The sequence below is a fragment of the Tachyglossus aculeatus genome, chromosome 5, assembly GCF_015852505.1.
Source record: "Tachyglossus aculeatus isolate mTacAcu1 chromosome 5, mTacAcu1.pri, whole genome shotgun sequence".
Taxonomy (NCBI): domain Eukaryota; kingdom Metazoa; phylum Chordata; class Mammalia; order Monotremata; family Tachyglossidae; genus Tachyglossus; species Tachyglossus aculeatus.
The window spans coordinates 25362208-25388979 of record NC_052070.1 but is presented as its reverse complement, the minus strand read 5'-3'; the positions used below and the strand labels follow the sequence as shown (position 1 = coordinate 25388979).

General features: G+C 41.2%; 1 protein-coding gene across 2 annotated transcripts in view; it reads right to left on the bottom strand.

The window, feature by feature from the left end:
- Nucleotides 1–26772, bottom strand: part of CDH7 (cadherin 7) — a 175913-nt gene that overhangs the window by 50907 nt on the left and 98234 nt on the right. For both annotated transcript variants that reach the window (XM_038746940.1, XM_038746939.1), the window contains exons 5-6: nt 10219–10386; nt 8077–8264 (exon numbers count right to left, since the gene is read on the bottom strand). In XM_038746940.1, coding sequence (XP_038602868.1) covers nt 8077–8264; nt 10219–10386 — 356 coding nt within the window. The remainder of the gene's footprint in view (nt 1–8076; nt 8265–10218; nt 10387–26772) is intronic.

The following is a 26772-nucleotide window of genomic DNA, read 5'->3' as shown; positions in this document are numbered from 1 at the left end:
CAATCCATCACCAAAACCTGTCAGTCTCACCTCCACAACATTGCCAAGATCTGCCCTTTCCTCTCCATTCAAACCGCTACCCTGCTGGTTCAATCTCTCATCCCATCCCGACTGGATTACTGCATCAGCCTCCTCTCTGATCTCCCATCCTCCTGTCTCTCCCCACTTCAGTCTACACTTCACTCTGTTGCCCAGATCATTTTTGTGCAGAAACGCTCTGGGCATGTTACTCCTCTCCTCAAAAATCTCCAGGGGCTGCCTGTCAACCTACAAATCAAGCAAAAAGTCCTCACTCTCGCCTTCAAGAGTCTCCATCACCTCTCCCCCTCCTACATCACCTCCCTTCTCTCCTTCTCCAGCCCAGCCCGCACCCTCCGCTTCTCTGCTGCTAATCTCCTCACCGTGCCTCATTCTCGCCTGTCCCGCCATCAACCCCCGGCCCACATCATCCCCCTGGCCTGGAATGCCCTCCCTCCCCACATCCACCAAGCTAGCTCTCTTCCTTCCTTCAAAGCCCTACTGAGAGCTCCCCTCCTCCAGGAGGCCTTCTCAGACTGAGCCCCCTCTTTCCTCTCCTCCTCCCCATCCCTCCACTCTACCTCCTTTCCCTCCTCACAGCACTTGTATATATATATATTTGTACAGATTTATTACTCTATTTATTTTACTTGTACATATTTCCTATTCTAATTATTTTGTTAATGATGTGCACATAGCTTTAATTCTATGTAATTCTATTTATTACAGATTTATTACTCTATTTTACTTGTACATATTTACTATTCCATTTATTTTGCTAATGACCATCATCATCATCAATCGTATTTATTGAGCGCTTACTGTGTGCAGAGCACTGTACTAAGCGCTTGGGAAGTACAAGTTGGCAACATATAGAGACAGTCCCTACCCAACAGTGGGCTCACAGTCTGAAAGGGGGAGACAGAGAACAAAACCAAACATACTAACAAAATAAAATAAATAGAATAGATATGTACAAGTAAAATAAATAAATAAATAAATAGAGTAACAAATATGTACAAACATATGTACATATATACAGATGCTGTGGGGAAGGGAAGGAGGTAAGATGGGGGGATGGAGAGGGGGACGAGGGGGAGAGGAAGGAAGGGGATGATGTGCATATAGCTTTAATTCATGTAATTCTATGTAATTTAATTCTACAGTGCTTTGCACATAGTAAGCGCTTAATAAATGCTATCATTATTATTATTATTATTATTATTATTATTATTATTATTATTATTTGTTCTGATGACTTTGACACCTGTCTATATGGGTTTTTTGGTCTGTCTCCCCCTTCTAGACTGTGAGCCCATTGTTGAGTAGGGACCATCTCTATACGTTGCCAACTTTTACTTACTAAGTGCTCAGTACAGTGCTCTGCATACAGTAAGCGCTCAATAAATACGACTGAATGAATGAATGACTGAAGGAATGAACTCCCTTCTGTATCGCCCTGACTTGCTCCTTTTATTCATCCCCCCCCAGCCCCACAGTCCTTATGTACATTACTGTAATTTATTTATATTAATGTTTGTTGCCCTGTCTAGACTTTAAGCTTGTTGTGAGCAGAGAATGTGCTATTGATGTCTGTCTACTTGTTTTGTTTTGTGTCTGTCTCCCCCCTTTCTACACAGTGAGCCTGTTGTTGGGTATGAATTGTTTCTATTTGTTGCCGAATTGTACTTTCCAAGAGCTTAGTACAGTGTTCTGCACACAGTTAAGTGCTCAATAAATATGATTGAATGAATGAATGATCTTGTTGTACTGAACTTTTGTACGCTTTTAGTACAGTGCTCTGCACACAGTAAGTGCTAAATAAATATGATCGACTGACTGGTGTCCAACTAGATTCTGTTACAGATGGGGCTGAGTCAAATGGCCCCTCAATTCCTCACTTCTACAGTGATTCAGGGGAAGGACCAGAGTCAGATGTGCGTTTCCCACAGAACCAGCTCTCTTAGTGGATTGGGGGAATGCCACATGGCCAAAGTCCATTCCTGGCCCTTCCAAGCATGTGACAGGCCCAGATTGTGGGGTCTCAGTGCTCTGTGTAGGTGGCCTGGACTTGGATCTTCCCTGGTTTATGTGTGGAAGAAAGGCTCTAACACCTCCAGAATAAATAATTTTTCTCTGTCCCATTACTTTGTAATATATGAAAACAATGTGTACTCGGATTCTCCAACTCTTGGGAAAACAGCATCAGTACTCTTACTGAACTTCCTGGCTCCAGCCTCCCCACCTCCAGTCCATACTGCACTCTGATGATGCCTGGATCACTTTTCTAAGTAGCACAGACCTCTTCACTCCTCAAAAACTTCCAGTGGTTGCCCATCCCTCTGGACATCAAACAGAAAATTCCTCTTCCCACTGCCTTTCCTTTCTTTTTACTTACTCTGCTTGCCCATCCCTTTGGACATCAAACAGAAAATTCCTCTTCCCACCGCCTTTCCTTTCCTTTTACTTACTATGCCCTAGCTTGCACTCTTTATCCACTCAAGCAGGTTGCTCATTATGTCTCTTAATCATCTCTCTCAATCAATAAATCAATCAATATTATTTATTAAGTGCTCAGTAAGTGAGCCCAGGCTTGGGAGTCAGAGGTCATGGGTTCAAATCTCAGCTCTGCCAGTTGTCAGCTATGTGACTTTGGGCAAGTCACTTACCTTCTCTGGGCCTCAGTTCCCTCATTTGTAAAATGGGGATGACGACTGTGAGCCCCCTGTGGGACAACCTGATCACCTTGTAACCTCCCCAGTGCTTAAAACAGTGTTTTGCATGTAGTACACGCTTAACAAATACCATCATTATCATTATTATTATTATGGGTTCTAATCCTGGCTCCACCACATGTCTGCTGTGTGACCTTGGGCAAGTCACTTAACTTCTCTGAGCCTCAGTTACCTCATCTGTAAAATGGGGATTAAGACTGTGAGCCCCAGGTGGGACAACCTGATCACCTTGTATCCTCCCCAGCACTTAGAACAGTGTTTCACACATAGTAAGTGCTTAACAAATGCCATCATTATTATTCATAGCAGTAGTAGTAAGTGTAGAGCATTGTACTAAGCATGTGGAAGAGTAAAATACAGAAGAGTTGGCATCCACAGTCCCTGTCCACAAAAACCTACAGTCTAGCGGGGCAGACAGACAAGAAAATGTACAAATAATGGGTAGTATATACTATAAAGTTATGCTCATAAGTGCTGTGGGGTTGAGGATATATATTATATATATATATATATATATATATATATTTGTACATATTTGTTACTCTATTTATTTATTTATTTATTTTACTTGTACATATCTATTCTATTTATTTTATTTTGTTAGTATGTTTGGTTTTGTTCTCTGTCTCCCCCTTTTAGACTGTGAGCCCACTGTTAGGTAGGGACTGTCTCTATGTGTTGCCAATTTGTACTTCCCAAGCACTTAGTACAGTGCTCTGCACACAGTAAGCGCTCAATAAATACGATTGATGATGATGAGGAGGAGGATGGGAAGAATATCAAATGTCCAAAGGTCACAGATATAACTGCATAGGAGATGCAGAAGGGAGGAGGAGCTATAGAAGCTGTGTGGCTCAGTGGAAAGAGCCCGGGCTTTGGAGTCAGAAGTCATGGGTTCAAATCACACCTCCACCACTTGTCAGCTGTGTGATTTTGGGCAAGTCACTTCACTTCTCTGGGCCTCAGTTACCTCATCTGTAAAATGGGAATTAAGTGTGTGAGTCCCACATGAGACAACTTGATTACCTTGTAACTACCCCAGTGCTTAGAACAGTGCTTTGCACATAGTAAGCACTTAATAAATGCCATCATTCTTATTACTATATTATAGAAAAGAGGGCTTAATCAGGGAAGAGCTCTTGGAGGAGATGTGACCTTAATATTATTATTATTATTATTATTATTGTGGTGCTTGTTAAGTGCTTACTATGCTCCAGGCACTGTTTGCTTAGAAGTTTGGAAGAGTGGTGGTCTGGCATATCTGAAGGGTGAGGGTTTCCCAGGCTATGGAGATGATATGGGAAACGGGTCAGTGGCAAGATAGACGAGATCAGGGGACAGTGAGAAAGCTGGCACTAGAGGAGTAAAGTGTGTGATCTGAGCTGTAATAGGAGATCACCAAAGTGAGGTGTGAGGGGGCAAGCTGACTGAGTGCTTTAAAGCCAATGGCAAGGAGTCTATATTTGATGTAGAGGTGGATGAGAAACAATGGAAGTTCTTGATGAGTGGGGAGACACTGAGTGACCTTTTCTGTAGCAAAATGATCCGGGCAGCAGAGTGAAGTATGGACTGGAGTGGGGAGAGACAGGTGGCAGCAAGGTCAGCAAGGAGGTTGATGTAGTAATCAAGGCAGGATAGGATAAGTGTTTGGATTAACGTGATAGCAGTTTGGATGAATGGAGAGGAAAGGGCAAATTATAGCAACGTTATGAAGACAGAACCGACAGGATTTCATGTGGGTGGAATGAGGGAGATGACGTGAGGACAACGCCAAGGTTATGGGCTTGTGAGATAGGGAGAACAGTGGTAATGTCTACAGTGATCGAAAAAAAAAAACGAGAATAGAGTTTCTGTGGGAAAATGAGGAGTTCATTTTTGGACATGTAACATTTGAGGTGACAGCAGGACATCCAAGGGATGTCTTGCAGGCAGGAGGAAATGAGAGATTGCAAAGAAAGAGAGAGGTCAGGATAGAGATTAAGGTTTGGGAGTCATCTGCATAGAGACAGTAGGTGAAGTTCGAGAGAGAATGAGGGAATGGGTATATGGAGAATAGAAGGGACCTAGAATTGAGCCTTGAGAGACTGTCTGTCAGAGGGTGAGAGGCAGAGGAGGAGTCTGCAAAAGAGACTGAGAAGGAGTGGTCAGAGAGATAGGGAGCAAACGAGTGCTTGGCACATAGTAAGCGCTTAACAAAAGCCACTATTATTATTATTAACCAAGACAGGCCAGTATCACTGAAGCCAAGATAGGATAAAGTTTCAAGAAGAAAGGGGAAATCTACAGGTTTGAAGGCAGAGGTTTTCAGATTTAGCAAGAAGATAGTTATTGGTTACCTTAGAGAGGGCTGTTTCTATGGAGTAAAGGGGGCAGAAGCTGGTTTGGAGGGGATCAAGGAGAGGACAAGAGGGGAGAAAGTGGAGTCAGTGGGTGTGAACAAATTCAAGGAATTTGGAGTGAATATTAGGAGGGAGATGGAGTGATAAGGAGGGAGCTGTGAGGTCAAGCTATTTTTTATTTTTCATTTTTAGGATAGGGCTATATTTGAAAGAATTGGGAAAGAAGCCATTGACAAGTGAACAGTTGAAGATGACAGTCAAGGAGGGAAGAAGGGGGCAATGAGTGTTTTCATAAGGTATTAAGGAATGGGGTCAAAAGCACAGGTGGAGGGAGTAGAGTTAGAGAGGCGATGGGAAATTTCACTGCCAACATCTTACACCTTCAAGTCTCTCCTCACTCACATTTCACATTCTTCAAAGCCCTTTTTAATCGATATCCTCCAGGAAGCCTTCCCTGTTTAATCTCTCATTATCCCACCCTATTTCTCTCCTCTACAGCCACTCAGCACTTCCTCTTCACCTACGTACTTGGTTATTCAACCCCACTCCATAACACCTAGAAATATCTTTTTAAACTCTATTTCTTAACACTTTCTGTAATCTGTTTGTGTCTGTCTCCCACGATCGATTATAAACTCTGTGAGGGCAGGGATCAAATCTACCGTATTGTGATCTCCAAAGTACTTGTCTAGTCTTCTACCCAGAGTATTACTATTGATCGATTGATTGATAGTTGAGATGAGATGTCACTCAAGTTTTACTTAGGGGGAACCATGTCTTATAATAATAATAATGGTATTTATTAAGTGCTTACTATGTGCAAAACACTGTTCTAAGCACTGGGGAGGTTACAAGGTGATCAGGTTGTCTCCTCACAGTCTTCATCCCCATTTTACAGATGAGGTAGCTGAGGCACAGAGAAGTTAAGTGACTTGCCCAAAGTCACACAGCTGACAAGTGGCGGAGCCAGGATCTGAACCCGTGACCTCTGACCCCAAAGCCCATGCTCTTTCCACCGAGCCACGCTACTTCTTCTTCCCCCTTCTTCATTAGAGCTGAGAAGTTGGGTGGTTCATTCCACACAGGGATCCAGATCTAAGTAGCAAACTTCGCTCCTCTAACCCAAATCTACTCTCCGTGCCTTGAGCCCATCTATCCTGCCGCCAACTTCATGCCAGCATCTTTCCTCCATCCTGAGACTTCCTCCCCCTTCTTATCTGACAGACTACTGTTGTTGTTCAGAAGCACAACTTATTTTCAACATCAGGTTCTTCAAGTAAGCAACTCATGTGTTCCAGGGGCATTGTAACTCCAGATAAACTTTGCTGTTAAATATCAAAAAAGGGAGGAAATATGGAAAACAAAAAGAAAAGGCACAGTGCTAGAAGATATGCATTGACTGAAATGTGTATTTTCAGTCTCTGCCAGGTTAAAAACAATTTTCTAGAACAGCCTTTATCAGTGATAAATGCAATATTATTTCAGAAATCTCCAATTACATCATTAGACCATATAGAAAACTTCAAATAGAATTTTCTGAGATTTTTTTTTCATTATAGGCAAAGAAACCGAGGTAGGGTAAATGCATTTTAACCCTACCGCTACATATTAGTGCAAATCATACTGTCATTTGTGTTTTAAGCCTATGGCAGGTAATTTACCTTCTTTCACACTTTCATCTTGTACAAAGCTATTGCCCTGACAGGGTGACTTAAGTAAGTCCACTTATTTTATCAGTTCTTCAGTGTGTCTATCTGTCCAATAATGGTTACTGCTGCATTTTTTCCTGGTTGTTGTGAGGATACATAGGATATATCAAAGAGCACTAAACTTGAAGGTCTTTGGGGCAAAGGGGCTCTATAAACCCAAATCAGTGGTAAATCAGAAGAGAAGGATGGGAAGCATAAGAAAGCGGTCATTGGGATTCAAGATGAGAGCTTCTGTTGGTGACGTTTTATTCACCCGGAAGAGTGTAGTTGAAAGGGCCTTTGTAAGCTGACAGTTTAGGGGGGGGGGGGACATGGAAACTCTTACTGATCGTCTTTGAAGTAGAACCTGCCATGCTTCATCGTATAATGGAAATATTTTTAAAAAATCACTGTGACCATTCCTCATCTGAAGAAAGGTTTCAACCCATTTAGTAAGGGAGAAATCTAATGAGCCAATTCCTGAAACCAGAATTTTAACATACTTTCATAAAAGTCATTTCAGGAGAATTTTTCACAATGGTTCAGGTCCCATTAGATGCAGAGATCCATAAACACAAATGATTATGGCGCTGATAAAATCATGGCCAAATGAGTCCATAATCTACATAGCTGAGAATGGAGTTCTTATAGCTTAAGCCATACTTTTAAGGGCTCATAAAGATTGAAATGTGCAAATCCATTACTGAATTTGATCGTAAGAATGAACATTTAGATTCAGAATGATATTACAAGAGCCTTAAGACTACCTCAGAATTGTTCAATACAACTGAAAACTGCAGGTGAACTTCTCCCAAATCTAGAGTCTAGTACTCTATGAAATATCATCCTGTAACTTGATTATCACTGGATTGCCCCCACAAGATGAACTCTCTGAGTTGCATTTCAATTTACCAGAAGAAAAGCAATCTTGAGCACACACATACACACACAGCAGCACATACAATGCAAAGAACCTCAAACAATGTGTAAATACCATTAAAAACCACAGTTTTCACACCCATAAAGATAACTTTGGAAATATTTGCAAATGTTCATAGTAGTTAGCCAGGGTAAACACAAAATCAGCTAGTGAATTGGCAGAGGTAGCATAAGGAATTTCAATTTGTTGCAAGCCATTCTACTGGCCGAGTCAATTTTTTTTAATTGTATTTGTTAAGCACTTACTATGTGCCAAGCACTGTTCTAAGCTCTGAGCACTGTTCAGTTCGTCCCAGTCTTATCTGGGAGAAGTCACTTTGCACCTATTAATCATAGCTTTGACAAAAATGTGTTTACCTTTTGAATAGCAATTATTCCTTCCTGGGTTTCTTTGTCAACGGAAATTTTGAACACTCCCAGGCCATCACCATCCACAATTTTGTATTCCATCTCCGCGTTTGGTCCCACATCTGCATCAGCAGCTTTAATTCTGGCCACCACTGATGCCACAGGCAGTGACTCTGGAACATTGTACTGATACGACCCTGGGAAATGCAAAACAAAGGCTGAACACAATGTTGTCTTCCGGAGTCAGGCCTAGAGTTCTTCCTATTTTATTCTTAATTTTCCTCCATAGTCTATTCATCCTCCATTAGAATAAAAAATTAAAGACACTAAGTAGGAAAAGGAGCTTTTATTCTTCACTCCCTTGCTTGCATCTCTCCCTCTCTCTCTCTCTAAATTGCCTTAGGCGAGAGGAAAGTAGAGCCTTTTGTGTTGGGGCCTGTAAGAACAAAAAGGATTAATAAGAATATAGTCAGACACTGGCTAACCTAAGTCTTGGAACTTACAATTTGATGAAGTTTAATATCAGTCCCCACAACTTTGCATGACTAATTAATTGATTTTCATAGTAATTAATGTGAACTTCCTCTACCTGAGAGGGTTCCTTGAAACACTTATAGAGTAACCTGTCATCAACCAGTGAGAAATGGGCAATAAATATAAGAAAATTTAAAAACTCAAGTCAAAATACAGAGTAATAAGATTTCTTGATTGGTTTTAATACTTAGGAGTACTATTGAAATAATTACGATCCAATTATGATTGGATCCATTTATGATCCGATTATGATCCAATCATTATGATCCAATCCCAACAGAAGAAATTAGAAGTATTATAAAGATCTTTTCACTATTGCCAGAAAGGAAGATACCATTTCTTTTACTATGACAGTAAGACTGTGGCTCTTTTTATTCAATATTTCTTTCTACTTAGAGGCCAAACTACCTTTACCTCTATTTCTAGTAGATGTTATATCACTAATGATCAGTATTTTAAGTGTAAATCATTATTATTATTTTGTTAAGGGAGTCAAAAGAGCTTAGAAGCCAGACTGCTAATAAAACACATATATAGATAAATATATCACACACATTTTCTCAAAGTTGTTTAGTATTTGCCATTATTATTCTCAGCTAATTGTTTGCAGGAATTCAAATTCTTTTATTTTGAATATTTTCAAAAAATGGCATTCTGAAAACTTTTCTAACATCTTAGACCTTTGAAAAAATGAAACAACAACAAAAATGAAAAGAAAATGGGAGAAAATTATTTTTTTTTAACCAACAGGACACCTCAATTTTGAGACCATATATCTCTTTTCTTTCCTTGATTAAGTCAGTCAGAAGCCACCTGGACAAATGAAGAAATCGAAGGGCAGCTGGCATTCTTGTTCTTAGACTGATTTGTTTTGAAGCACTCAGTGACTGCACAAGAAAAATGTGGTTGAACATCTAAAAGAAGGTATGGGTAAAAAGGTGTGAAATCCAAATTTGAGTGCTAAATATGAATACACTTTTACCATTTAGCAGGAAAAAAATAATCATTTCCAGAAAGGTATTGTGCCCTGAGATAATCTGATTCACACTAATTGGAAAAATTGTTCAAAATTCCTCAAAAACTACAGAATGTGTAAATGAGATGAAGTGCATGATAGGAAAAGACAACATTTAATCAGGGCAATACCGATTTTTTTCCCCAAAATTGTAACATAGCATGCTTTTATCCCTGTGTCTTTGAATTTTATTATACATTCCCAAACCCTTAACAGAATACTCTGCACACAACAGGTGCTCAACAAATATCACTGATTATTATGACACCTTTAATTTATAATAAAATTATGAATAAAAATAATACTGCTAGATTTATATTGGGCAAAAAAAGAGGAAAGCACATCTATGAAAAGGGCAGAGTTTTGTTTAAATAAGGGGTAATGCCCAAGGTATTTAATTTATTTAAATTATGGTATTTGTTAAGCACTTACTATGTACCAGACACTATTCTAAGTGCTAAGATGGATGCAAACAAAATGAATTATTTGATTGATTAAGTATTTAATTCACTATGAAACCGTATCACCTTTCCAGATTACATGAAAACAAAAAAAAAATGGCAATGCAAATAAAGCATGGTTTGCTTAGTTAAAAGTCTTACTGCGAGGGAAGCGGGGAGGATTATCGTTGACATCAGTAAGGGTAACTGTAACTGATGTGGTTCCCGACAGTCCTCCATTTTGTCCAACCATGTCCTTGGCTTGAATTACAAGCAGATACTGGTCTTTGGCCTCTCTATCCATGTTTGGAAGAGCTGTCTTGATGACACCTGGAAAAGCAAAAATGCTATTAAAGAAATCATAGCTTGTGTCTATAATTCACAAACAATTTGATTAACTAAGAAGAAAAAAGGCTACAATGTAGACTTTAGACAAATAGGATGCGCTGTGTATGTCAAACATTACTAAAAAAGAGGGCTCTGCAATCAGTAGGGCAACTGTTTTTAAAATAGAGGTTAAATGGAAAAGTTTAAAGTCAGCTATGGTTGCCAATATCTGCTGCCTGCAGAGTCTTTCATGGTACAAGGACTGTAGTTGGGTAAGAGCCTCCCTCTATCCAGTTGGCCCCATCTGATTGATCCTTCCTCCATCCTAGATGGGGTCAAAATGCTTCTCTCATCCATTCCCTTCTTTTATTCACTCTCCATCCCAGGGGAATCCACCAGGCTGGCTTTCTGGCAATGACGGTGATGTTTCTGTGATGGAAATGAGGGCCACATGACCAGGTCCACGTGGGAATTGTTGCAGGCTGGAAAAACTGAAGCAGTGGCAATATTTGGCTTCCAGCTCCCAACCCGATGGACCGCCGAAGTACATTGCTGATAGCCGCCATCGCTCGCCTTCCCCTTGGTCATCCTGAGGCATAGAGCAGTGACTTGTCCAAGATCACACAGCAAGCAAATGGCAGATCCAGGATTAGCACTCCAGTTCTCCCAGGCCCATGTTCTTTCTACTGGTCCATGCTGCTTTACAAAAATGGCTGTAGGTTTATTAACCCCGAGGAAACTGAAACACTGTTCCTCTGGCCGCAGAATCCTCTGGCTATTTTTGATATTTTTTTAAAAAATGTATCGTGCCCTTGTCTTTCAAGTTGTTCTCAGATTTATTACTTCATCCTTACCTATGTGTCTTGGCCAGTGGCCATCATGTATTAGACAAAGGCAACAGAGGAAAAAAAGCCAGGTATCCTGACAGGAAAGTTGACTCAGATCAACGGTAATCTAGAACATTTCAGTTGAGTATAAACTGCTAGTGAAAGAACTGAAGGGCCAACACTCCGAAAATCACATCTCCATGAAGCCTTGCCAGATGAAGCCCACATCACTCTTAATCACTCCGCCTCCACCTCAGCTATGCTTTTCACTGTGGACTCCTTAAGTGCTTTAATACTTTCCCTCACTGTGGGAGTCCCTCAGCACTCATTTCTGGGTCCCCTTCTATTCTCCATTTACACCCACTCACTTGGAGACCTCACTGACTCTCATTACTTCAACTACCATCTCTATGTGGAAGATTCCCAAATCTACGTCTCCAGCCCTGATCTTTCTCCTTCTCGGCAGTTTCACATTTCCTTCTGCCTTCAGGACATTTCTATTCGGGTGCTCCACTGACATCTCAAACTTAACATGTCCAAAATAGAACTCCTCATCTTCCCACCCAAACTCTGTCCTCCCTGAGACCTTCCCATTACAACACCATTATTTTTCCAGTCTCACAAGCCTATAACCTTGGAATTACCTTGGCTCATCTCTCTCACATGAATTTGCGTAGCGAATCTGTAACAAAATCCCGTTGTTTCAATCTTCACAGCATTGCTAAAATCTGCCCTAGCTGCCATCACGTTAATCCAAGCACTTATTCATTCATTCAATCATAGTTATTGAGTGCTTACTGTGTGCAGAACACTGTACTAAGTGCTTAATAATAATGGTATTTGTTGAGCAGTGCCAAGCACTGCTCTAAGCGCTTGGGTAGATATAAGGTTATTAGGTTGACCCACATGGGTTTTACAGTCTTAATCCTCATTTTACTGATGAGGCAACTGAGGCACAGAGAAGTTAAATGACTTGCCCAAAGTTACACAGCAGACAAGTGACAGAGCTGGGATTAGAACACATGGCCACTGACTCTCAAGCCCACCAAGCTGCTTCACTTATTTTACTCTGCCTCAGTTACTGCATCAGCCTCCTTGCTGACCTCCCTCCCTCCTATCTCTCCTCACTCCAGTCTACATGTCACTCTGTCGCCGGGATTATTTTCCTACGAAACGATTCAGTCCATGTCTCCCACTCCTGAAGAACCTTCAGTGGTGTCTGATCCACTTTCACATCAAACAGAAACTCCTTTACCTCTGGCTTTAAAACACTCAATCACCTTGCCCACTCCTATCTTACCCCATTAGTTTCCTAATACAATCCAGCTTGCTCACTTCACTCCTCTAATGTCACTGTGTCTTGCTCTTGTCTATCTTGCTGATGACCCCTCACGCATATCCTGCCTCTGGTCTGGAATGCTCTACCTTGTCACGTCTAACAGACAAACACTCTCCCTTCCTGTTTAAAATCCCATCTCTTCCAAGAAGCCTTCCCTGACTAAGATTTCATTCTCTCTACTCTGTTTCCCTTCTGCATCACCACTGCATTTGGATTGTTTTGTCAGCCCCACGGCACTTATGCACCTAACCAAAATGTATTTATTTATATTACTATATGTCTCCCCTTATTGACAGAATGGTCCATATGGGCATGGAATATGTCTACCAATTCTGTTATATGGTACTCCCCAAAGCACTTAGTACAGTGCTCTGCACACAGTCAGTGATCAATAAATATAACTGATTGATACTCACCCCAGCTCCATAGCACTTAGGCAAATATTCTTATACTCTGTTATTTCCCCCTCTGTAATTTATTTTAATGTCTCTCTCCCCCTGTTGACTGTAAGATCTTGTGGGCAGAGATCTTGTTTACCAACTCTGTTGTGTTTTCATTTCCTAGATACTCAGCGCAGTACTCTGCACACAGTAAATGCTCAATAAATACTATCAATTAATTGATTGAATAGAGCAACTCACTACTGCAAGCAGAAACAGTCAGTGTGGACTCCTATGATAGTAACTTATTACATAAATCAATCAGTGATAGTATTGCATGCTTACTGTATGCAGAGCATGTACTAAGCACCTAGGAAAGTATAGTACAACATAATGGTTAGACAGGCTCCCTGCCCACAAGGAGCTTACAGTCTAGAGGTGGAGACAGTTATTATAAAAATTTTCAGCTATGTACCTAAGTGCTGTGCGGCTGAGGGGGGAGTGAACATCAAGTGCTTACAGGGTACACATCCAAGTACACAGGTGACACTGAAGGGAGAGGGCATAGGGAGAATATTAATAATAATAATAATTATGGTATTTGTTAAGCACTTATTATATGCCAAGCACTGTTCAAAGCACTGGGGTAGATACAAGGTAATCAGGTTGGCTATAGTCCCTGCCCCACATGGGACTCACAGTCTTAATTCCCCATTTTCCAGATGAGGTAACTGAGGCCCAGAGAAGTGAAGTGACTTACCCAAGTTCACACAGCAGATGCGGTAGTGCCAGGATTAGAACCTATGACCTTCTGACTCCCAAGGTAGTGTTCTCTCCACTACATCGTGCTGCTTCTCAATGAGGGGTTAGTCAGATGAGGATTCTTGGAGGGGATGTGATTTTAATAAGAATGAGGTGGAGAGAGTGTGGATCTGTTAGATATGAAGGGGGAGAGTGTTCCAGGCCAGAGTGAGGACATAGGGAAGGAGTCATCAGGAAGATAGATAAAATCTAGCTACAGTGAGTCAGTTGGTGTTGGGAGAAGCGAGATGTGTTGGCTGGCTATAGTGGGAAATCAGTGATGTAAGATTAGTTGATTCGAGACTATTTCTTCCTGTTAGACTACAAACTCCTCGAGGGCAGGAATTGTATCTTTTACACCAAATGTATGCTTCCAAGTAATAAGTATAATGTTAGGCACAAAATAAGAGCTCAGTCCTGATATTCCTTTCCAAGGTACCAAAATGACACTTCCATACCTTCTCTTGAGTTGTCCACTTTCCAAATGAACAACGAATTTGTTCTAGATGCCAAATCAACCTCAAATATACCGGTTTTTAAGCTCCACATTAAACCATGTTAGCCAAGGTTGTTTAAAAGTCAGTCATCATCCAGCCTAAATTTCTACTTGCAATTGGGAACTCTGGCTACAATCATGGACGTACTGCTAATGATATTCATAGCACAGCATTCATGTCCCTTTCATCTGTTTAGAATTAAGCTCTGAAGCATTCTAAATGAACACCCAAAGTAAAGCGATCACACATCTAGTTTGTACTGTTGATAAGAATCAGATAAATAAATATTCTTCCCAAAGCCATGATGACTCTATGAATATTTCATGACTAGTACCCAGTCTAGCTGCTAACTCTGATTTCCAGAGAGGCAGAAATTGACTTCCACAGTTCTCGCTGTCACTAAAAAAAGAAGGAAATATAAACAATCTAAATAAAAGACAGTAACACTGGGGCCTGTATCTCTTCATCTCTAATTTGTCAAATGTTAGGCAGATATTTTATTTATTTCCCCTTTCTCTGGAAGTCGGCATTCCTATCCTAAAATGTTTGGCCAGTTGACAGGGTTCAGCATATTTCATCTTGACGGTGCAAATAAAGTTTTATAAAAACCAAAACATGACTAATTTGAGACTTCCTAGCTGTCAAACCTGATTCTTTAATTTTCACTGATTTTTTTTTCCAACATTTTTCATGACTAACTTCAATGTCTTCAAGTGAGTCATCTTTGAAAGCTCATTATCACGGACAGGGAGCACTATATCACTGAAATTAAACCAAAAAGCAAATACCACAGACTCATCCTCTAAAAGTTTTATTTTATGGTGCTCTCCTCCACAAGACACTGCATCATTAGAAAAAGAGTGCAGATTTAACAGAATTGATTCAAAACCTTTCACTTCCTCTCCATGGAAAGTAATATTGAAAGAGGCTATTTTCTGAAATCTCTCCAGGAAAAAGGTCAGGTCAAAGTTAATCCACAAGCACCTGAACCATTAAAAGTAAACTAGTTTTGACAAGGACGGAGAGGAGAAAATGGGTAGGTGGGTAGGTGAAGAAAGTCAGAGAACTTGGTTTTGAAGGCTAGGTTTTATCTGTAAGGTTGAATTTGAGTATGAAGAAAATCTAAATCTGTAAGGGGGTCACCCCAAGGATTTGAAGAACAGGATATCAGGATCAATTTCTTTTTGATCCTCGATACACATAACATAGTGCAAAACATAAGCATTTTATCCAGGAATTATGTCAGGCATGCGTGCCCTTAGGTGGATGGAACGCTCACTGAAGTTTATGATATAATTGAAATCAATGTTAAATCTGTAGCAATTGGCAGAATGAGAAGAAACAGCCCTTAATGTTTGCAAAAAAGCACTTAGAAGATGAGTAGTGCCATTGTTATTGGACCAGATTGGCTGGCTTTGAGATTTAGCAGTCCTTCTACCCAGTGAGAATATGACTAGCAACAAAATCACTTTTTTTAATGGATGCTGAATATCAAAGGCAAACACATGGTTGCTGTTTCTACCCTTTGGCTATAATAATAATAATAATGGCATTTATTAAGCGCCTACTATGTGCAAAGCACTGTTCTAAACACTAGGGAGGTTACAAGGTGATCAGGTTGTCCCAGGTGTGGCTCACAGTCTTAATCCCCATTTTACAGATGAGGTAACTGAGGCACAGAGAAGTAATAATAATAATAATAATAATAATAATAATAATAATAATGACATTTATTAAGCGCTTACTATGTGCAAAGCACTGTTCTAAGTGCTGGGGAATTTACAAGGTGATCAGGTTGTCCCATGGAGGGCTCACAGTCCTCATCCCCATTTTACAGATGAGGTAACTGAGGCCCGGAGAAGTTAAGTGACTTGCCCAAAGCCACACAGCTGACAAGTGGCGGATTTGGGATTTGAACCCATGACCTCTGACTCCAAAGCCCGGGCTCTTTCCACTAAGCCACACTGCTTCATGAGAACTATAAGAGGCTATAAAAACATACTTCTCAACCTGGAGCTAAGCAGATTCACGGGCAGTCTGATCAACCACCCAATCAGTTGTATTTCTTGAGCATTATTGTGGGCAGAGCGCTGTATTGGTTGGGAAAGTACAAAACAAGGGAATTGTTAAACATGATCCCTACTGGAATTTGTGTTGTTAAGTGCTCACTATGAGCCAAGCACTTCACCAAGCACTTGATGGTTACAAGCAAATCAAGTTGGACACAGTCCCTGTCCCATGCAGAGCTCACAGTCTCAGTCCCATTTTTCAGATGAGGTAACTGCAGCACAGAGAAGTGAAATGACTTACCCAAGGTCACACAGAAGACAAAGTGGCAGAGCCGGTATTATAACCCATAAACTTGTCACTCCCAGTCTTGTGCTCTATCCCCACACCTTGGTCCAAGACATAACTCTAAATGATGCAACTTGCCACGTACAAATGTCTTTGACTCTGGTTAGCGACCGAGTTTGTGCAGTGGATGATGAGAGCACCTGGTATCTACAAAACCTCCAGTTTCCTTGTGACTATCCAGCCCACCATCCTAGTCAAAAACAATATTGTAATTCCACTTCAAGTGCTTAATGTACTTGAATAATGAGGAAAAAGTGATTTCTCCTCAGCTCTCCCCTTCAGTTCAAAGTTACAAGTCCACTACAGATATTGTTTCAGGAAGCTAACTATGCTCAGTTCTCACTATAAGCAGAGATGTATGCTTTCCATTAGAACGCAAAACAGCAATTTGGAAGATAGAGACTTTCACTGTTATATTTAGCAGAAAGCTGCTCAGCAAATATGCACTGCTACTTGGGCAATTCAATCAGGACAAAAATTCACTCTGGGAGGAGCAAGAAATCTTTCAAACTCCTTAGAGAGCTTACAACGTATCGCTCACTACACTGTGCATAGAGTGCTGCAATGGACTGAACAATCCAGTGGTCTGGAAGAGTGAACATTTCTCTTTATTCAGGCATTCATAAGTTATTTTCACCCCCAGTGGTATCGAACAAATACGAAGTACATATGAAGAGTTTGAAGGGACTGATTTACGCCCAGGAAGTACACTTTAGAGACTGGTAGAATTAGGCTTGTTAGTGGCATTAAATAATGACCTAGATTCTATTCGAAGCCCAAGCCACAGAATGATGCTAAATTAGACATGTCAGTATTCAGAAACTCTTTCCTCCCACTGGGGACCACTCTAGTGTAAAATTGCTACAGCACCCAAAATGCCCCATAGCAGTCTGAAAATGGCTCAAGAATGGCTCATATGAGAATAATGACACTGCAGATCTATATAGGGTTGGTTTTCTCAGTCTTTCAGGCCCATTTCTTCATCTATTCTACTGCTATCTTTTTTTTTATGTTACTTGTTAAGTCTGCGTTATGTTCCTGTCACTGTTCTAAGCAGTGGGGTAGATACAAGCTAATCAATTTCATTCATTCAATCATATTTATTGAGAGCTTACTGTGTGCAGAGCACTGTACTAAGTGTTCAATTTGGACACTTCCCAATTTGTACTTCCCAAGCGCTTAGTACAGTGCTCTGCACATAGTAAGTGCTCAATAAATACGATTGATGATGATGATGATGACACAGTCCCTGTCCCACATGGGGCTCACTGTCCTAATCCCCATTTTACAGATGAGGGAACTGAGGCACAGAGAAGCGAAGTGAGTTGCCCAAGGTCGCACAGCAGACAAGGAGACAGGATTAGAACCCAGGTCCTTCTAACTTCCAGAGAAGCTCTCTGTCCATTAGGCAATGCTGCTTCTCAAGTCCACTGTTGTAGGCAGACAAATGAGAGTCTGGGAAACCTGCCCTAAAAGGTATTTACTGTTCAAGTTATCCTTGGGTTAAATTTCTATCAGGAAACAACACTGACCTCGATATACAATTCTAAAAGCAGTAAATAAATCCCTCCCACATTCCCACATTAACATATGGGACTGAAATATAACTAATTCCCAGGAATGGATGGGTCCACTTTAATATCCTTAGAAAATGAATTATGCCAAGAAATCATGATGCTTTAAAGCTAAACTTCAAAGAGCACTGAAGAATTTTAAACAGACATATCCATCCACTCTGATGAATTTTATGAAATTCATTCCTTGTATTGTTAAATAAGAAAATTGTTTCTAATTTTGTTTAACTATATTAAGTCAAACAAATGAAATACTTTTACTGCCATGCCTATTAGGTACCTGAAATAATATTAAACACATAACAAGATAGCAAGGTCATGGTACCTGTGGATGTTCACTTTGTTATAATGAAGTGAAGAAATTGGCCGTGTGGCCTAAGGGAAAGAACACAAGCCTGGAAGTTGGAAGGACCTGAGTTCTAATCCTGACTCTACCGATTACTTGCTTTATGACCTTGGGCAAATGACTTAACTTCTCTGTGCCTCAGTTTCTTATTTAAACTGTGAGCCCTGTGAGGGACAGGTACTGTGCCTGATTCAATCAATATGTACTTACCCCAGGCTTAGAACAGTGTTTGAAACATACTAAGCGCTTAACAAATACTATAAAGGAAATGGATAGAAAAACTAAAGAACACTAATTAAAGCAAAATAAAATATACAAACAAATCTGCCATTATTGTGTAAGTGCCTTCCTTCACTGCAGGGATGACATCTTCTACTTTTAATGCAGCTCCCAATTGCCCAGTACCATGTTTTGCACACAGTGGGAGCCAAATAAATTATGATGATGTTGATGATAATGGAGAGTGACTAAAGTCTTTTTGATAAGGAACTAGAGTCCACAATAGACTACAAGATGAATAGTTAATAAAATTGTGAGGTCCTAGAATACCAAATCCAACTGGAGGTTCTGTAAATAAAAGTGATGAAAAGAATACAAAAGGTTTCCCTGAGGGAGAGACGATAGAGACTAAAAAATGTGTGAAATTGAAACTATAGAAAACAGATGGTAGGAATCAGGGATTTTGAGAAAGAAAAAGCTTGATTGGCAACATTAGAGTGTAAGCCCCTTGATATAAAGGAGGAGGGAGTTGCAGACCAGAGAGAGAATATGCTGTGAGGGGTTGACGGTGAGGTAGACGACATCGAGTTTGTTTAATAGGTTGGTTTTGGAGGAGAGAAGATTGTGTGTAGGAAATCACCTAGGTAAGATAGGAGGTGGAAGTGTACTTGAGTGTTTTAAAGCTGATGGTAAGGAGTTTCTTTTTGATGTGGAGGTGGATGGACAACCACTGGATGTTTTTTAGGAGTAGTGAAACACGGACAGAACTTTTTTTTAGAAAAATAAGGACAGACAGGTGTCAGGGAGGTCAGCAAGGAGGCTGATGCAGTTGTCAAGGCAGAATAGGATATGTGTTTGGATTCATGTGCTTAGTACTAAGCATTGTACTCTGTATTACAAAGTGCAGTGCTCTGCATATAGTAAGCACTTAATAATCATGATTGATTGATTGATTAGCAGAGAAGCAGTTTGGATGGAGAGTTAAAGGCACATTTTAGTGATGTGAATGCATAATGGACAGGATTTGGTGACAGGTTGAATACGTCAGTTGGATGAAAGAGATGAGTTGATAATGCCAAGGTTGTGAAACAGGAAAAATGGTGATGCCATCTACAGTGAGGGAAAAGTCATGGGGACGACAGGGTTTGGTTGGGAAACTGGGTTCAGTTTCAGACATGTTTAGTTCGAAGTTTCAGCGGGACACAGGTAGAAATTTCCTGATGGCAGGAGAGAAAATTTAAGACTGTGAGACTGCAGGAAGGAGAGAGGTCAGGCCGGGAGATGTAGCCTTGGGAATCTTGACTTGAATCAGACTTGACACCTGTCCACAAGTTTTGTTTTGTTGTCTGTCTCCCCCTTCTAGACTGTGAGTCTGTTGTTGCATAGGGACCGTCTCTATATGTTGTTAACTTGTACTTCCCAAGCATTTAGTACGGTGCTCTACACACAATAAGTGCTCAATAAATATGATTGAATGAACGAATGAATGAATCATCTGCACAGAGATAACAGTTAAAGCCATGGGAGAGAATGAGCTCTCTCATTCATAGAGAAGCAGCGTGGCTCAGTGGAAAGAGCACGGGCTTTGGAATCAGAGGTCATGGGTTCAAATCCTGGCTCTGCCAATTGTCAGCTGTGTGACTTTGGGCAAGTCACTCAACTTCTCTGTGCCTCAGTAACCTCATCTGTAAAACGGGGATTAAGACTGTGAGCCCCACGTGGGGCAACCTGATCACCTTGTAACCTCCCCAGCACTTAGAACAGTGCTTTGCACATAGTAAGTGCTTAACAAATACCATTATTATTATTATTATGAGCTCTTCAAGGGAGTGGGTATTGATGGACAGTAGAAATGAACCTAGAACTGATCTTTAAGGGACTCCCACTTTCAGAGGGGAGAAGACAGAGGAGGATCCAGCAAAACAAACTGAGGAGGCACCATCAGAGAGATAGGAGGAGAACCAAGAGAGGACAGTGTCAGTGAAACCAAGATTGGACAATATTTCAAGTGGTCTACAGTGCCAAAGGTAGCTGAGAGGTTTAGGAGGAATAGGATAAAGTAGAGGTCATTAGATTTGGCAAGAAGATGGTCATTGGTTTCCTGAGAAGGAGCTTTCTCCTTTGAGCGCAGGGAGCGGAAGCCAGATTGTTGTTGTTTATGGTACTTGTTAGGCACTTACTATGTGGAGAGCCCTGTTCTAGTCACCGGGTTAGATACAAGTTAATGAGGTCAGACACAGTCCCTGCCCCACAGGGGTCTCACAGTTTAAGTAGGAGGGAGAAGGATTTAATCCCCATTTTATAGATGAGGTAACTGAGGTATAGAGACATTAAATTACTTGCCCAAGGTCACACAGCAGTTATGAGGCAGAGCCAGGTTTAGAACCTAGACCCTCTGACTCCCGGGCCACTGGTCTTTCCACTAGACCTTGCTGCTCGACTGGAGGGGAACAATCAATTAATCAAGCATATGTACTGAATGCCTACTGTGTGCAGAGCACTGTACTGGGTGTTTCTGAGAGTGGAATATTACAGAGTTGACAGATAATGTTCCCTGTCTACAACAGAGGTGAGGAACTAGAGGCAGGGAGGAGGATCGTGCTGCTTATAGTGATGGCAAAGTCAGAGAGAGGAGAGGGTTTACCTGGGAAGATATGGAATTCTGTTTTGGACATGTTAAGCTTGAAGTGATGGCAGGACATCCAAGTAGAGATGTCCTGAAGGGAGTGGGGATTAGACTTTAGATTAGACTTAGACACGTGGCTCCACCACGTGTCTGCTGTGTGACCTTGGGCAAGTTACTCCACTTCTCTGGGCCTCAGCTACCTCACCAGAAAAATGGGAATTAAGACTGTGAGCCCCACATGGGACAGGGTCTGTGTGCAATCCAATCCAAATTGTTTGCCTGGCACATAATAAGCGCTTAACAAAGGGGAGAGATAACTGAGTCTTAAGGTACCCCCACAGTTAGGAGTGGGTGGCAGATGAGGAGCTTGTGAAAGAAACTGAGGATAAATGGATGGAGATTTAGGAGGAGAACCAGGAGACGACCATATCAGTGAAGCCAAAGTTAAATAATCTTTCCAGAAGAAAGGAATGGTGAGGTTAGCCTGGTATGCAGCAATACAAAATGCCCTGGAGAAGAGGCTTCAGAAAGAACATGATATCATCGAGAGGAAAAAACAGAGTGTCAGACCCTGGGAATTGCAAATGCTAGTGAGCATCAAGGGGCAATCTTTACAAGCAAATTGATTTTCTCAACACATATATTGTGTCTGATCTGATTATTTTGTATCTACTACTGGGTGTAGTGCAATGTTTGGCACATAATAAATGCTATGTGCTATGCTATATAGCACGTATATAATAAATATAGTAAGCACATATATAGCAAATGCTATATGCTATGCTAGTAAAAACAAACATCACAATCATTATTATTAAACATACACAAAAACACCTCCACAAACCTAAAACAAACAAAAAAAAATAACCTCTCCCTCAGAAATCGTTTCTTTGACCCTGTAGGATAAAAGTAAACAAAGTGCTAGGATTCAATCTCTCACTGTGCATATAATTCTTCCTGAAATAAATCATAAATTTAATAATGTTAATAATAATAATAATGATGGCATTTATTAAGCACTTACTATGTGCAAAGCACTGTTCTAAGCACTGGGGGGGATACAAGGTGATCAAGTTGCCCCACGTGGAGCTCACAGTCTTAATCCCCATTTTACAGATGAGGGAACTGAGGCTCAGAGAAGTTAAGTGACTTGCCCAAGGTCACACAGCAGAAATAATAATAATAATAATGATAGCATTTATTAAGCGCCTACTATGTGCAAAGCACTGTTCTAAGCGCAGGGGAGGTTACTAGGTGATCAGGTTGTCCCATGGGGGGCTCACAGTCTTAAATGTGGCGGAGCTGGGATTAGAACCCATCACCTCTGACTCCCAAGCCTGTGCTCTTTCCACTGAGCCACACTGCTTCTCCCAATACTAATACTAGTATTACTAGTAGTGATACTAGTAATAATTTTTGTTAAGCATTTACCATATGCCAAGGACTGTACTAAGCACTGGGGTAGAAACAAAATAATCAGGTTGGACACAGTCACTTTCGCCTATGGGGTTCACAGTCTAAGTAAGCGGAAGCCAAATTAAATCTCCATTTTACAGATGATGAAATGGAGGCTTAGACAAGTGACTTGCCCAAGGCCACAGAGCAGATGGGTGGTGGACTGGATTAGAAGCCAGGTCCTCTGACTTTCACGCCTGTGCTCTTTCCATTAGGCAACATTGTTAGCAACTGAAAAGTGATTATTGGAGCACAGTTTCCTGAAATTTTTGTGGAGGGTATCTTTAGGGCTTTTCTTTTATTTCTTCTTCCTAGCACATCCCTTTTCCTCTTTCTCTGAAGGCTTTAGATGTGCAAACAGAAGATATAGCATTGTTTCTCGCATAAGTCAGAATCACACTGACACCATGTAAAGGAGAAAGATGAAGGAGCACTTGATTTGCAGCTTCCCTGACTCTTTGGGGATTCTCAACTTTCTGCTTAAGTCAGGGGAAAAAATGACTTTTTCTGGTAAGAAATGATTCTTGCTTGGTGTGAATTTCTAAAACGGCAAATAGAGAAGAAACGAGTATAACCCCATAGAAAGTCAAATTTCAATCACGAACCACACACTAGCATGTTGAAAAAAAAGCTCTCCTATTTTCAGGACAGCATGATCTTTCCTTTAAGACATTTCTGGGATGTTAATAATGAACCTGATTCCGACATCTCTGCTGAGCCGGGGGTAGGCTGGGGGTGATTTCTCTGAACACCCCCCACCCCCAGACCCAATTCAGCAAATGAGAAAGGCAAAGCCCTGAGTCAACTAATCATTATGCAATGGCTTTCAATTGCTCTGATCTGTTCCTGGGTCTAATCAATCTATCTATCAATCATTCATTCACTTAGTCATTTTTATTGAGTGCTTAATGTGTGCAGAACACTGTACTAAGCCCCTTGGAAAGTACAATACAACAATAAGCAGACACATTCCCTGCCCACGATGAGTTTACAGTCTAGAGTCTAACTTACAGTCTCAATCACATTTTTGAGTGCTTACTGTATGCAAAACACTGTACTGAGTACTTGGGAGTGTACAATGTAACAGAGTTACTAGACATTTTCCCTGTGCACAAGGATCTTACAGTCTTGCTGGGCAGACAGCTTGCTGTGGGCAGGGAATATTTCTGTTGGTTATTATACTGTACTCTCCCAAGCACTTTTGTACAATGCATACAGTAAGTACTCAATAAATACAACTGAATGAATTAATTAATGAAAATAAATTACAGATATGTACATAATTGCTATGGGACTGAGATGGGGAGAATAAAGGGTACAAATCCAAGTGCAAGTATGATGCAGAAGGGAGAGGGAGTAGGGGAAATGAGGACTTAGTTGGGGAAGGCCCCTTGGCCTAGTAACTTGTACTTCCCAAGCACTTAGTACAGTGTTCTGCACACAGTAAACGCTCAATAAATATGATTGATTGATTGACTGATTAGTAACTCTAAATTAACTGCACTGATACAGGTGCAGAGAACTTGCAGAGTCCTCACCTTGGGGCTGCTTGGTGTTCCTTGGGAGTGCCCAGAATTCACAGAATACCTCTGGGGGACTCTGTACATTCCCCAAATAGTTCTAGTCTGGCACTGGATATTCACTCATCAATCAATAGATCATCTTTACTGATCCCTTACTGTGTGCCAAGCACTGTGTGCTTGGGAGAACACAATAATAATAATAATAATAATAATAATGGTATTTGTTAAGTGCTTACTATGTGCAAAGCACTGTTCTAAGCGCTGGCGGAGATACAAGATGATCAGGTTGTCCCACGTGGGGCTCACAGTCTTAATCCCCACTTTACAGATGAGGTTAACTGAGGCTCAGAGAAGTTAAGTGACTTGCCCAATGTCACACAGCAGATATGTTGCCCGGGATTCGAACCCATGACCTCTGACTCCAAAGGCCGTGTTCTTTCCACTGAGCCACGCTGCTTCTCTATAAAAAGAGAGTTGCTAGACACGTTCCTTGTTCATAATGGTCGTCCACTTGGAGTCGTGGATGGCTCCATAGCAGCTTCAGCTCCTTGGGAGGCTCTTGACAGAAAGGAAAAGAACTCAGCTGGCTGTTGCAGAGGGAAGACCTTAACCTGAATTTAGGAAAGTCCAACAGTACCCCAGGAGTCTCGAGCTGCTGCTGGGCTTGGATGGTATATGTCCTCCACACCCTAAGTAAGCATCCATAAGTTCAAAGTAAAGGAGAGGGACTTATCCTCTCCCCTCTACCTTATTCTATGGTTGGGAACACTCTGCAGTTACCTCCCTTCCAATCTCCAGATTCTGAGAATGAAACCGCTTTTTGTAGTTGCCACACAAAATTGCCATTTCCCCATTTCAAATCATTGAGTTAAGGAACAATTTCCCTCAGTTATATGGAAAACCCACCCTTAGATGGGAGGCAGAAACATATGTTACCCTTTATTCGAAGCAAAAGATTACACCCATTTCACCATGCCCTCACAATCCTGGAGAGTGTGATGTCTTAAGAAAATGATCCAAATCAATTCCAAGCATCTGTGCTATAGAGAAGCTACAGGTACTGGGAAATCATCTCTCACTAAACCCCCACCTTCCACAAGGCTTTCTTTACACTAATGGCCCCTCCTTGCATAGACCCTGGGAGGGCTCCTGTACTTTTCTTACAAACACTGGGGAAATCTCCTAAATTCAGGATTGAGTGAACTGACAATATCAAGTAGACCATGAAAGAATGCTGAGAGAAGTAGCATGGAGTAGTGGAGAGAACTCGGGCCTGGGAATCAGAAGGTCATGGGTTCTAATCCCTGTACTGCCACTTGTCTGCTCTGAGACCTTGAGCAAGTCACTTCTCTTCGAGAAGCAACGTGGCTCAGTGGAAAGAGCCTGGGCTTGAGAGTCAAGGGCATGCGTTCTAACAATAATAATAATAATGATGGTATTTGTTAAGCACTTACTATGCGCAAAGTACTGTTTTAAGCACTGGGGGGATAGAAGATCATCAGGTTGTCCCACGTGGGGCTCACAGTCTTAATCCCCATTTTCCAGATGAGGGAACTGAGGCACAGAGACATTAAGTGACTTGCCCAAAGTCACACAGCCGACAATTGGCGGAGCCAGGATTTGAACCCCTGACCTCTGACTCCAAAGCCGATGCTCTTTCCACTTAGCCACGCTACTTCTCTATCCTGGCTCCACCACATGTCTGCTGTGTGACCTTGGGCAAGTCACTTGACTTCTCTGAGCCTCAGTTACCTCAACTGTAAAATGGGGATTAAGATTGTGAGTCCCACGTGGGACAACCTGATCACCTTGTATCCTCCCCAGGGTTTAGAACAGGGCTTTGCACATAGTAAGCACTTAACAAATGCCATCATTATTATTATTATTATTTTCTTTTCTGTGTCTCAGTTCCCTCATCTGTAAAATGGGGATTGAGACTGTCAGCCCATGTGGGACAAGGACTGTGTCCAACTCGATTTGCTTGTAACTTCCCCGGCGCTTAATACCATCATTAATATTATGTTGTTCATGAACAGATTCCTCCTGTTGACCATATAATTTCCTTTCAGAGCATCCCATTGCATCTCCCCACCGTACTCCCTGTCTTCTTTGCTCCCCAAACTACCTTGGTCACCTATGTGTTTGATTACTTGCTCCCTAAGCATTTAGGTACTCACTTCATCTCTTCCTATCAGAGCACTTTTTTTTTAATGGTATTTGTTAAGCGCTCACTATGTGCAAAGCACTGCTCTAAGCGCTGGACCTAGGTACATACCATTAATCTCTGCTGCTTCCCCTACTTTCATTTATTCATTCAATCATATTTATTGAGTGCTTACTGTGTGCACAGCACTGTACTAAGCGCTTGGGAAGTACAAGTTGGCAACATATAGAGATGATCCTTACCCAACAATGGGCTCACAGTCTAGAAGGGGGAGACAGGCAAC